General features: G+C 51.0%; 1 protein-coding gene across 2 annotated transcripts; it reads right to left on the bottom strand.

Annotated features, from left to right (window-relative positions):
* Window positions 1–376: 376 nt before the first annotated feature.
* Cdx2 (caudal type homeobox 2) lies at window positions 377–6,903 on the bottom strand. 2 transcript variants are annotated; one of them, XM_031342393.1, is made up of 3 exons: window positions 6,019–6,903; window positions 2,747–2,892; window positions 377–1,638 (listed from the first exon to the last, which is right to left on the bottom strand). In XM_031342393.1, the coding sequence occupies exons 1-3, from the start codon at window positions 6,554–6,556 to the stop codon at window positions 1,390–1,392; spliced, it is 933 nt and encodes a 310-aa protein (XP_031198253.1). In that variant the 5' UTR covers window positions 6,557–6,903; the 3' UTR covers window positions 377–1,389. The 2 variants fall into 2 exon arrangements, with proteins under 2 accessions (XP_031198253.1, XP_031198254.1); XM_031342394.1 differs by having other exon boundaries at window positions 454–1,638; window positions 2,751–2,892; window positions 6,019–6,716.
* Between the last annotated feature and the right edge of the window lie 5,547 nt (window positions 6,904–12,450).

Here is a 12,450-nt window from a genome sequence, read left to right on the forward strand (position 1 = left end):
ATTTGATTGGCTGAGGGCACCATAGCTGAGCGCGCGCGCACGGCTGGGTTGGTTGGGGGTCGTCATGGAAGGAGTTGCCTTCTGTTTGCATTGGGAAGGGAGCTAAAGCCCTCTCACCCCACCCCCACGAATGATTCTGCAGCAGCTGGGAAGCAGCTAGCCATTGTGACGAGCGTTTTGCCCAAAGGCACCCCCAGGAAAGCCACACATTCCACAGCCCAATGCTGGACTGAGGCATGGGGGTGGGGAAAGGCTCAGGACTTGCTCCTTCAGCTTCTGAAGCTTTTGAGTTTAAAAAAAAAAAAAAAAAAAATCGGCCACCCAGACAACCTTCTCTACCTCTTCCTTACCACCACCACCCCTACACTTCTAGCTTGCAACCAGAGAAGTTATTTTATTTCCTAGAAAAAAAAATAATTTCAGTCAAAATCCAAAGAAGATAAAATTCAGAATGTGAAATCTGTTAAAATTCGTTTATCTTTATCTTTTTACAAAATAAAAGTCAACTGTGGTCGGATCCCCCCCCGCCCCCCCATCTCCCGACTTCCCTTCACCATACAACTTCTCTACTCATGGATCCAGAAGGCTTTTTAAAAGGCTTGCTTGGCTTGAGATCAGTGACTCGAACAGCAGCAAACAATTCCGGTCTTCTTCAGCCAAAGAAGAGGGAAGGGACAGGAAGTCCAGGTTGGCTCTGGCATTTACAACACAGACATACATTCAGCCTACAGCAGCTCTGGTGACAGGCTTTCTAAACAAGCCCTTGTCGCAGGGGCCTGGAGTTGGCTAACCACCCCCCCTCTCGCCACAGCCCCTGAACCCACCACCCCTTCCTGATCTGTGGAGAAGGAAGCACAGACCACCTGGTGGGGGGAGGTTCTGCAGTCTAGCGTCAGTCCAGCTTTCCACCTTAGCTGCCTCTGGCTAACAGTTTGAACAGTCCCTGGCCCTGAGGCAGGGCGGCCAGCTGGTTCTCAGAAAGAAGTCAGCAGGAAACAGCCATCTTGGCTCAAGTATTGCTATCCCCACTCCATCCAGCCTCACTCTCCTCAGCTCCAAACCGAAATACATAGTCTATGTTGGAGGCAAAGAGCTGAGGCAAAAGAAGCTGAAAGTCCTGGCAAGGAGCATGAATGAAGAAGCCCCAAGGATCACTTCCTTTGTCGTTGCTGGCAGGAAGAATTAGAATGGGAAAAGTTAAAAAAAAAAAAAATCTAAACCATGTCTTCCCCTGAGGTTCATAATCCCACTGATCTTCTGTCTTCAATCAGTAAATGTTGTCTGTGGGTAGAGGAGAGGGGTCTCTCTTGAGGATTCTCAAAGCGTCCATATCCCTCATGGCTCAGCCTGGGATTGCTGTGCCACCGCCGCCTCAGACCACCGTAGGGATCACTGGGTGACCGTGGAGTTTAAAACCCCTCCAGCTGGCCCCAGAACTCCAGGGACAGAACCAGGCACGGAGCCTTGCAAGGAGGTCACAGGACTCAAGGGCTCCGGCACGCTCCGCAGGGCACCCGGCTGAGGCTGAGAAGGCTGTGGCTGCGGCGGGGCAGGCTGCTGCTGCTGCTGCTGCTGTTGCAACTTCTTCTTGTTAATTTTCCTTTCCTTGGCTCTGCGGTTCTGAAACCAAATTTTAACCTAGAAATGACAAAATAAAAGGTAGAAGATTAAGAACCGAGAAACGGCGCCACCCAGAGCGTACTCCCTTCACTGAGCTTTAACTCAATGCCAGAAGTGTTCCCAAAGCCAGCTCAGCCTCCTCTTTACTTGCCTGCCCCCTCCCCAAGTTGCCATCCCCTCCCCAAAGCCTTTACTAGCAACAGAACCTCAAAACCAGGGATGGAACCAGGCCGAAAGTTATTCACTACACAAACGGTTGGTCAATTCAGGTGTGCCTCACGGGTCACCCTTAGACCCTCACAGCTCATTGGCACTGCGATGTTTTTCATCTTAGCACAGGCAATGAAATTTCGTCCAAAACTTCCTGGCTATGAATTTCTCTACCCACCCCCCCTTTTCCCTAGACTACAGAAAGTGTTTGGTGTGCCACGTAGGGCCCTCCCCCCGTTTTTTAAATAAAGTTCGAGGATTTGTTCTTATTTTTGATATGTGTATGTGTCTGTATATATCCATATATATATATATATATATATATATATATATATATATATATATATATATATATATCCATAGAAGACAGAGGCACTGGATGTCCCCTGCAACCAGAGTTACAGAACACTGTGAGCCACCTGATGTGGGTGCTGGAGACAGAATCCTGAACCTCTGCAGTAGTATGTGCTCTTAAGCGTTGAGTCATCTCTCCAGCCCCTGCCTCTTTAGTTTGTATGAGTAGACTGGATTTTTGTTTTTCTTTTTTCGGACAGTTCCTCGTGTTGTGGTGACCCCCCCATCAGAAATTATTTTCATTGCTACTTCATAACTATAATTTTGCTGCCGTTCTGAAGCACAACGTAAATGTTCGATAGGTGAGCTTGGGGGTCGCGACCCACGGGTTGAGAACCATGGTTCCTATTGCTCTTTATCCGTCCAAATGAAGTTTCACACTGCAGCATCGACTTGGCTTTTCCCCTGTAGCTCCGATCCATCGAAAGAGCGGGGGGTGGGGAAACAACTGGAAACTCAAGGATTCTTAAAAGGCAACAGCTCCCTTGACCAAGCTTTCTAATGCTACCCATTCGGATTGCCCCAGTCCATAATAACCAGACTCAGGAAAGGTGATTCCCACCTGCCTCTCCGAGAGCCCAAGCGTGGCAGCCAGCTCAGTTTTCCTCCTGATGGTGATGTATCGACTATAGTGAAACTCCTTCTCCAGCTCCAGCCGCTGATGGTCTGTGTACACCACCCGGTATTTGTCTTTCGTCCTGGTTTTCACTGTGGAGGAAGGAGAAGTTTTGGCTAAGAACTGCAATCCATCAGTCATGGGTAATGACAAACCTCCTTAACCCGGGAGTCATTTCTCTTCACCCGCTGATGGAGGCGGGTGTCTACTGCTATCCAGGCTGACAATATCCACCCACGGGATCCAGGGGGAGTGGGAGGGTGTAAGCCTGGGGCACAGCTAACCTGAAAGGGAAACCTCTCACACAGCCCCCTCCTTTCCGTAAACCAAATATAGTGTATTTAGGATCAGAAGAGAGGGAGGTGGGGAAGTATCAATATCCACATTTTCAGACTTACTAGAAATGGCAGCCCACTTTGAAAATACCTGGGATGTGGTGTCGGGGTAAGCTGGTAGTTAGTTACCTTTTGTTTCAATATAGTGGAAAGATGGATGCCGGGGTGGGTGGGGGCGTGGGCTGGCAGATCCACCAGTATCACACAGTAAGTCCTGCCCTGGAATTCTGAGTGGGGCTCATATTGTCAGGAGGAAAACCCTCCTGCTAAGAACACTTCACACCTGCCCAACTAGGTTTGGCCCAGGGCATTTCTCCTTTTTTAATTCCCCATTTATTCCCCGTGGCAACTATCCTGACCAAGTGACCTGTGATCATTGGATTGAGTCAACATATTAAATCTTAGATTGATTGTTTTACTGAAGGACCTTGACAAATAGCGTGGGGCTGCTGGATCAGGCTGGACTCTGGCTATTCAACCGGGCGGGGGTTGCTTCTGTGGACAAAATGCTGGCCGGGAACTGTTCCACGTCCCAAGTTGGAGAGATCTCACATCAGAACACATAGATTTTAGTGCTCATTGCCTAGTTGAACAAGGAGATCTAAGAGGTGGGAGTTGCCCAGAGGTGTTTAAGGCCCCGCAGGCTGACTTTGTTCAGGTAAAAACCTTTGCAAACCACAACAAAAGCGCCCTGGGAAGATACAGGAGGGATCAGAGAGAGGTCCCCCCGCCACTGAAAGGGGAACACAGCCGCAAACAATGCAAGACAAGGCGATCTTATCAAAGAAAAGCTCTTTCAATGCCTTAATAACAACCGCATTCTGTTTGAATTACCACTACTGAGCAAATGGCGGCCTCAGCTTTCATCCCCCTTCCCCGCCAGGCGCATTAACATAAACACAGCCCCGCAGGCGCATTTGAATGGGCGCTGCGGCCCCGACCCCGTGCCAGCTTTGGAAGTAAAGGGATCCAACTAGTCCCGAGCGGGCTCACAGGATCCTGTAACCCACTCGCGAGTGCCCCGCTCCACAGAAGACGACAGAACCGATTCCTAGGTGTGCAGACCGAATAGCAAAGAGTTTGTAGTCCTAAAGGAGACCATCAGACCTGGGTAGTGAGGCGCAGAACAGTTCCCCCCAGAGGTCCTCGCTTTAGGACGGATGCTACCCTTAGAGCACCACGCGCTGGCTGGCTGAGGAACGCAAAGATGGTGACTACATGAGCCCTAGGGTCCGCTCCCCAAGAGCCTTGCAGGCGCCCCGCACCCCCTGGGAACCAAGAAGGGGGGCTGGAAGAGAGGAGGGATGAGAAGGAGTTGTCAGAATTCATTATTGACTGCGAAAGTCACCACCCTCTTTCCGGGCCCTAAAAGAGACAATGGCCGGGCTGAAAGGTGTACATCAAAGCCGGCCGGGAGGCGTACACGCCTCTGCCCCTTGACAGATGACGCTCTGCAGAGGAGTCGGGCTCCGGCACTGCGGGCCACAGCTTCCCTACATTAACATCACAAGGGCGCCCGGCGCCGACAGCGGCCTTGCCACCTCGGCGCGGGACTTCACAGCGACCTCTCATCTGCTGACCCCGCGGCCTGGGCTCCTGAGGTTCTCCTCCCCCTCCCAGGACCCTAGTCTCGGACCACCCACCCCCTGAACGCAAAAGTTCTTTCGGAGGTCTTAAGACCCCTACTGGCGATGCTACGCTCACTATCCTTCAGGCAGGCTTGGGAAAGGAGGGTTTATGGGGGAGATCAGGTTTAGGAGTAAGTCCTCTTGGAAATGACAATGCCAAAGTCCACTGGAGGCTAGTCTGTAGGCTTCTTTCCGGCAGCATTGCCCAGCAAGACCCTGATGGGGTGTGCGCAGTGACGCAGAAGTGTCCAGAGACAGGCCCCCAAGTGCCGCTCTGATTTATACGGCTGTAATTGGCTATAAACCTCCTCAAAGTGGCCATAACCCGGGCATGTGGCCCGGCTGTAGCAACAAGAAGCAAACTCAGAGAAGCGGAAGCTCAAAGACCTGGAGAAGGCTTCACGGAACAAAAAGGGGACTCTAGTACCACTCCCTGTCACACTTTGCTCACTTCCTTCCCACTCCTATACACATCCGGACATCAGGAAGGGCAAACAGAGCTAGTGAGTCCCACAGACCGGCAAATCTTGGGTCTTTCTTGAAAAAGCTCCCGAGTCCAATACACAACACTCTCAGACACAGGAGATTCTAGAAGGGAAGGTTCAGGAAAAAAAATGGCCCATGTCTTAAGAAGCTGAGTCCGCTCGGGCTTCCTCTCCCTGTTCCTTGCTCTCTTCTGTGATGCCGAGAGGACTTGTATGGGAGATTTTTGCTTGGCAGAAGGAAGGGTCAAGGATCCTGGAGTCTCCCACTTCCTCGGAGGAATCCGAGGGCTCCACTTTCTCTCCAGGGGCGCCCCGCGGCGTCTCTGCTCGCAGCAGCACCGACCCCTTCAGTTGGCCCTAACGGCCAAACTGATCCTGGCGCAGCCTCCACACTCCTTGGCCCTTTCGGGGCCAAGACGAAGGAAGAACAGGTACTAAGTTGAGTAGGCCCGGCAAAGGGAATTCAAGCGCCCCCAACCTCTCCGCCAAGAGCTGGGTAAGGAACGCCGGCAGCAGCCAACTCAAGGACACGATTCAGCTCTCGGCGGGCGACTGTGCTTACGACACTGCCAGGAGCTTCGAAAGGTGTCCCGAGGTTGCCAATGGGGTACTGCCCTAAACAAACCTGGGAGTGCGAGGCACAAACATACACTCCTGGGATGAATCCCCCAGGAGTCCACCCTTGCATTTCTCCCCTTGTCCCTTCTGTCCTGGCTAGGAGCTGGCAGACAGCCCGCGACAGCCCCGCCGCGCGCCCCAGCACCGCTTACCTTGGCTTCCTAGGGACGGCTGCGCGGGCTTCCGCATCCACTCGCACAGGTTTCGCCGCTGGCCGCTGGGGGACAGCTGTTCGGCGGCGGCGGTGGCTGCGGGCCCCGGAGGACCGAGGTTGAGCGTCTGTAGCAAGCCGGAGGCGCAGGACGGCGAAGCGGCCGGATGGTGCGGGTGATGATGCGGGTGATGGTGCGCGTGGTATTCGGCGGGGCTGCTGTAGCCCATAGCGGCGGCCGGGGAGCCACCATTGAGGCCGTGGGCTACCGCGTTGGCTGCGGCAGCGCCCCCGGGTGCGTAGCCATTCCAGTCCTCGCGGAGAGGGGCTCCGTACGCGGTGGGCCAGGAGGGCCCTGGGGACTGAGCGCTGTCCAAGTTCGTCGCAGCAGCCGCCGCGGCCGCCACGTGGTAACCACCGTAGTCCGGGTACTGCGGGGGACTGACAAAGTTCTGCGGAGCCAGGTTGAGGCCGCCGGAGTGGCGCACGGAGCTAGGATACATGCTCACGTCCTTGTCCAGAAGGTAGCTCACGTACATGGTGGCGAGGGACCCAGAGCAGACCTCACCATACTGCCTGGGGACAAACGCTGAAGGCTGCCAGGGGCGCGGAGCGCAGGGGGCTGGGGATAAAGGTAGCTGAATGCACCTCAGCTCACGGTGCTCCGCTGGCTCCTTGCAAACCTTCTGCCTCTTGGGCAGTCCCTCCCTCCGTCCTGCCTCCTCCCCTCTCTTCCTTCTTTCCTCCCACCTCCTTGCCAGTAGGCTGTAGAGGCGGGGATGACCCGCCACAGGTTGGCTCGCTGAGTCCCAGGCCAGCGGCCTTACGTGATTAACGAGTGTTTACAAGACTCTATTAGTAATGACACAGACACCAATGGCTGGAGACGTCGAGGCGCAGCGCGCTACGCACCCCCCGCCCCAGAAACACGATTTGCATTTTAAAAGTTGGGGGGGGGGCAGAGCTCTTGAGAGGGCAGCGACCAGATCACAGCTGAATATTCAGTTCTTTCTTGCTAAGAGCTTCCTCCTTCCAACCTGGGTGCACTTTAACCTCCAATCACAGGTTCAAAGACTGAAATGAAGGGACTTGCAAAAGCCTTGGGGAGCCCAGAAAGGCAGTCTTGGTGGGAAGCTGGGTTTGAAGACCGGGCGCAGCCTTGTTCTTACATTCGTAGGCAGGAGGTGGTCAAGAGGGGGTAAAACGAGAAGTCATTGCTTTGAAGACCTTTTTGACCAACCCAGGAGGTGACTTGTGGGGCTACGATGAAGGCTATTCCTTCCCGCTCTGAGAGCCAGGATGAGACTGACTGACGGGCAATCCTCGGCAATACATTTATTTCTCTTTGTCAAAGGAAACCACTCTACAAAGGATAAAAAGACGATTCTACCTCCAGGTTGCGCCTTCCCCCCAACCCCCGGAATTCCTCTTAAAGTTAGGAGTTGAGTTCAATGAAAGCAAGTCATTTTTAAAAACTATTACATTAAACAATGGAAAACCTCTTCAAAGCCAACTACTGGACCCACGATATGTTTCACTATGGCTTACCTTGGAAGGCATTAATTAGTGGATGACCAGGATCCCGACACATTTCTCTCCCTTAAGCAAAGTGTAATACACGATGTATTCAGTTTGAAGCTTCCCCCAATTACACTTGTGTTTTTCCTGGGCTTATTTAAGAGTTTTGTTTTGTTTTGTTTTGTTTAAATCAAGGGAAGTATTTGTGCTGACACCCATCTAGTTATTCTTGTCTTTCGTCACGCCCGGGGCTTAAAAACATTTTCTCCTGAGGCTGGAGAAATGGCTCATCCAGAACACTGGCTGCTCTTGCAGAGGACCCATGTTCAATTCCCAGTACCCATTTGGTGGGCTCACAACTCATCAAGGCGGTCTGACACCCTCTTTTGTATCTCATCAGCCACTGTGCATGAGTGGTACAGAGACATGCATGCAGACAAAACAGCCATACCCATATACAAAAATAAAATAAATCTTAAAAAGTTAAATTAGTTTAAAACAGCACTCTGTCCTTTATAAAGTGAAAGCTCTCTCTGCAGAAATTTGCTTTTCATCCCGCGGAATGAAGAGGCAATGACCCACTGTCGCTATTCATAAGTGCTGGGCAAAGGCTAAGGTGGAGCTACCCTTCAGGAGACCCTTTGGGTGTGGGAGAAAGTCAACCTTGGCCCTTTTCTCTTGAGACTTTGGTCTGTCTGCACTAGGCAGCTTGGTGAGGTTGGGGCTGCCACTTCAGACATGAAGTTCCAAACTGCCCAGGGCCACACTGGACTGGGCAATTCTGCTTTGCTGTTGCTGATGGTGTCTGAAACCCAAGGATGCTGACACTGCTCCTCCCTGGAGCCCTGCCCTTGTGTGTCCTCTTGTGTGTCCTTCCTGGAGCACTTATCCAGGCTCCTTGATCTCCTCAATTCCCACCTCCTGTATTTCTTACAGATGTGGGAACCTGTGCATTCTCCTGACTGTTTGTATTTTGTCAGGAGGATTAAAACTAGGGGGTGAGGGCAGGAGAGATGGCTCAGCTGTTAAGAGCACTGACTGCTCTTCTGAAAGTCCTGAGTTCAAATCCCAGGAACAACATGGTGGCTCACAACCATCTGCAATGAGATCTGATACCCTCTTCTGGTGTGTCTGAAGACAGTTACAGTGTACTTATATTAAATAAATAAATCTTTTTTTTTTAAAAAAAAAAAAACCTACGGGGTGGCTAGATCTTCAAGAAGCCAGGGACCCTTGTTGCTCCTATTTAAAGTCCTCCCAGGTACCTTGCAGGAACAGCAAGAGTGTCTGTCATCTTACTTTCCAAGAAATAAACCTGGAAAAATAAAATACCAAACCTCATTACAGAAGGAAAGAGCAGGAAGGGTGTTCAAGTTCCCAGGGGGTGGCCAGAATGAGGAAGGTTGAGTGGTAGGCACTGCAGACTTTTGATCTTAGGAGTATCTCCCTCCCCTTCCTGAGACTCAATACCTCCTTCCTCCCTTCACATCCCTTCCCAGGCTTAAGCTCTGGAGCCAAGGCCCAGGTCCAGGCCCAGCCTGTGTCTTCAGAATGCCGGCATTCTGGCATTTCTTTGAAACAATCACTTTATTAGGGACAGCCATTCCCTCAGCCAGCCCTGTGGTAGCCACTTCCTGAGTTTTTATGACCCCTGGGGCTGCCAGCCGCTGGCTAATTGTCCCTGTTTTCCAGCTGTGTCTCTGTGCTCTGCCGTGGAGAAAGGACTCCAGCGTGGGCACCCAACTGCTTGGGAGACAGACAGAGCTACTGTGTTCCCCCAGGTCAAACCAGGTCCTCCGAGCTGACCAAACAACAGGGAGTTCTAATTAATTGGGGTGCTTGAGCCCAGGATAGGAAATGATACTGACAGGAACTGATTTTCCTCATGCAAAACCTGGGCACCCCGGCAGTAGGCAGTAGGCTGGCCATGACTGCAGTGGCAGAGCTTGGCTGTTTGGAGAGAAGAAAGGAGCCAACCTGGTGTTCTCTGACTTGCTCTTCAAGCTCCCCCTCCTCCATAGATGGGTTCCCTTCTCAGGCAAGAAAGGGTCCAGCTGGCTCCCCTGAGGGGACAGGGTTGTTAGAACAGTCCTGAGTTCTATAGAAGGTGACAAATGAGAAGGAAGTCCTGGGTGTCCTTCCATTGGGACAGTTCTAGCAGGTTGGTGGTCCTTGCCCATCCTCTGGAAATCCCCACTGGGCATGCATGTCTTCTAGACAAAGTTCTAGCCCAGACCTCTAGCATAACATAGCGCAAGATGCATCAAAGTCCCCTCTCCAGACTCCCTTACTCTTGAGCTGAAGTACTTAGCAGCATTGTTAAGAGTTTTTTTGTTGTTGTTGTTGTTGTCATCTGAACTGAGACTATAAGAGAAGGGACCACTCTGGATGTCCCCAACTCCACTGTAGGTGGCAGCTTTCCACACACTATTCCTTGTCACCAACCCTCCATGTTGAGAAAGCTTGAACTACCAGGGCAGGAGAAAGTAGGAAGGAAAAAAGATCCAGGTAAATAAAGCCACAGGAGACTGCTCTTTGTTGCTGACAAAGGTGTAGAGAGGTCATTACACATTCTTTGAAGAGGGTCTCTTTTCAGGATCCAGGCCAGTGGCTTGGGCAAAGGCTCTAACTGGGGTGAAGGAATGGGGAGATGGGGCAGGGACATCTGACACACTGGACAGAACAGAATTAGAGGCTACAGGAAGAGGCAGGCTCCTTCACTAGGCAGATATGGCACTCCTTAAACCCACAGATCATAGACATGGCTCCCTCCCTGCTCAAAGATTCTGCTGTCCCAGCTACTGGGACAGTCCCTTACCTCTGCCCCCCTATTTTTGGTTCCTGCAGCTGGGGACTGGGTTACCCACCTGACACAGGGCAGGCTGTCTGCCTGTGTCTTCTTTCTGAGTCCCATGAAGACAAGATTGATCTCAGTAATGCAGCAACCCGTTCATAAAAACCAAAACAACCAGGAAGAGCTAGAGAGGCTTCTGGTGAGTTCTCTCAGCTCGGTCAGGCAGGGAGAGTGCTGTGGGGCACTGTTCAAACTCTACTTAATTGGGAGCTTGGGAATCTGCCAGCCACTCTACTCAATCGGCAATCCATTCACACAAAGAAAGACTCAATAATGCATGAATTGACCCCAACAACAGCACCCGGTCCTGCTGCAACCCTCCTGGCTGACATCTCTGGGAAGGAAGTCAATAGCATTGCTCTTTCTGTAGGGTTTCCCCAGGGACTGCCACCTGTCCAGCTCATCAGGCTACAAAGGAGACCCAAGTGTCCATCCAGAGGGGTAAGGAAGGCCTTCAGCTGCTCACAGCTGCCAGCAGAAGCAGATGTGGTCTCATCTGGCAAACGAAGCTTGGTGCTGGCCCTCTCTAGCTAGGGAAAGCTTCCTGAATTCGTGCAAGGCATTTGTGGGCTGAGATTTTTGTTATTGCCCTGATGTTGAGATGCCAGAGCTTAGGTGGGACCCAGAGCTGTCTTATGCCTCTCCTAGAGGGACCACCAAGCTTTCTGATCCAATGCAAGATATGTAGCTTGTTCTTCTCTCCTGTCCAAAATATATTCTCACAGCCAAGAGATTTAAAAAAAAAGAAAAGAAAAGAAAAGAAAAGGCTGCTGAGAAAGGGAGACATATTTGGCTCTAGAAATCTGGTTTTGTGAATTGGGTACAAAGCAAATAATAGAGATACTTAAATTTCTCCTTTGTTCTAATATTAGCATGTGGATACTTGGAGTATCAGAGTATTGGATGATTTGTCTGGTTTCTGTGTGATAGATGAGAACAGAAAATGACTGGAGCTTTTAAGAGGGAAGGATTTGAAGGAGAGTCTCACTGGCTGGGAAACACTGTGGGGAGCTAGTATCTCAGGCTCACAGAGGCCAACATCACCTACGCCCCAAGGCCTTCTGCTAATAGAGCTCCCTCACCATTGTCTAAAGCCTGGGATGACCTTTGTATGTCATATGAAAATCTCTTCCAAGGAAAGCCTACAGGGTAAATTTTATGTGGTCAGTTTGGGGGAGGAGTACAGACAAACCAGTCTCTCTCTCCGTTAGTAGCCACTGACTCGCTGCCTTACCTAAAGTAGAGTGGTGAGGTGAGGAGGGGAGCTCAGAGATCCTCCCAAGGCCTCAGCTAATGCTGTGACCTGAGGAAGTCTCCAGCATTAGACAAGCCACTACATCTTTGCCACATACAGCAGTCTGTCTGTGCAGATGTTAATTATTACTGTGTTTGTTGGTGTCACCCTGGACACACAGCCCCAGTACAAAACCAGCTCTCATGATTCAGGGTCTCAGAACTCCCATCCTATACACACCATAATGCCAGATCACTCAGGTTCTCCAGTTGCCACAATTCTGACCACATTCTGTACTGCTTTCTTTCGGAAGCACCTGCTCACCTCAGTCTATTTATCAGATGCAGTCTTTTTTTTTGTTTTGTTTTAGAAGCTCCATTCTAGATTTTTCTCCAACTGACTGTAAGGGTCTTCATTTACTTTTGTTTCATAGTAAACACCTTCTGGGGGTGGGGAAGGAAAGAAAAATCTCCATTTTAAAAAAAGGTTGGAACTTATATTCTGTGACTCAACTTGGAAAGGTGTCAATTTAAAACGAGTAAAGGTTATGCATTGAATGTGTGTCGACCCCCCCCCCTTCCCTTCTTTAAATACTAGCGTCCTTGAATACCAAGGCACAGAATACGGTTGTTTTTTTTTTTTAAAGCCCCATTCACAGTCTCCAGTTACAAAGGTGATGGACCCAAGCTCAGAGATGAGCTCCTGATTTCTGAGCTGAGCCTTGGGCTTAGATCCTTTAACAGGAGCGTTCGCCTGCTGGGCTCGGATGTTTTTGTAAGGGACAGTGACAATGGGGGAGGTGAGGAGCGAAGCACCCCCCCCCCCCC

This window comes from Mastomys coucha, unplaced genomic scaffold, assembly GCF_008632895.1.
Source record: "Mastomys coucha isolate ucsf_1 unplaced genomic scaffold, UCSF_Mcou_1 pScaffold22, whole genome shotgun sequence".
Classification (NCBI taxonomy): Eukaryota; Metazoa; Chordata; class Mammalia; order Rodentia; family Muridae; genus Mastomys; species Mastomys coucha.

Excerpts from the sequence above, each read along its gene's own strand:
- Cdx2 (XM_031342393.1), bottom strand. The coding sequence starts at position 6,556 with ATGTACGTGAGCTACCTTCTGGACAAGGACGTGAGCATGTATCCTAGC. Across the intron at positions 2,893-6,018 it reads GCCGTCCCTAGGAAGCCAAG|TGAAAACCAGGACGAAAGAC; the intron begins GTAAGCGGTGCT and ends CTTCCTCCACAG. Across the intron at positions 1,639-2,746 it reads TTGGGCTCTCGGAGAGGCAG|GTTAAAATTTGGTTTCAGAA; the intron begins GTGGGAATCACC and ends TGTCATTTCTAG.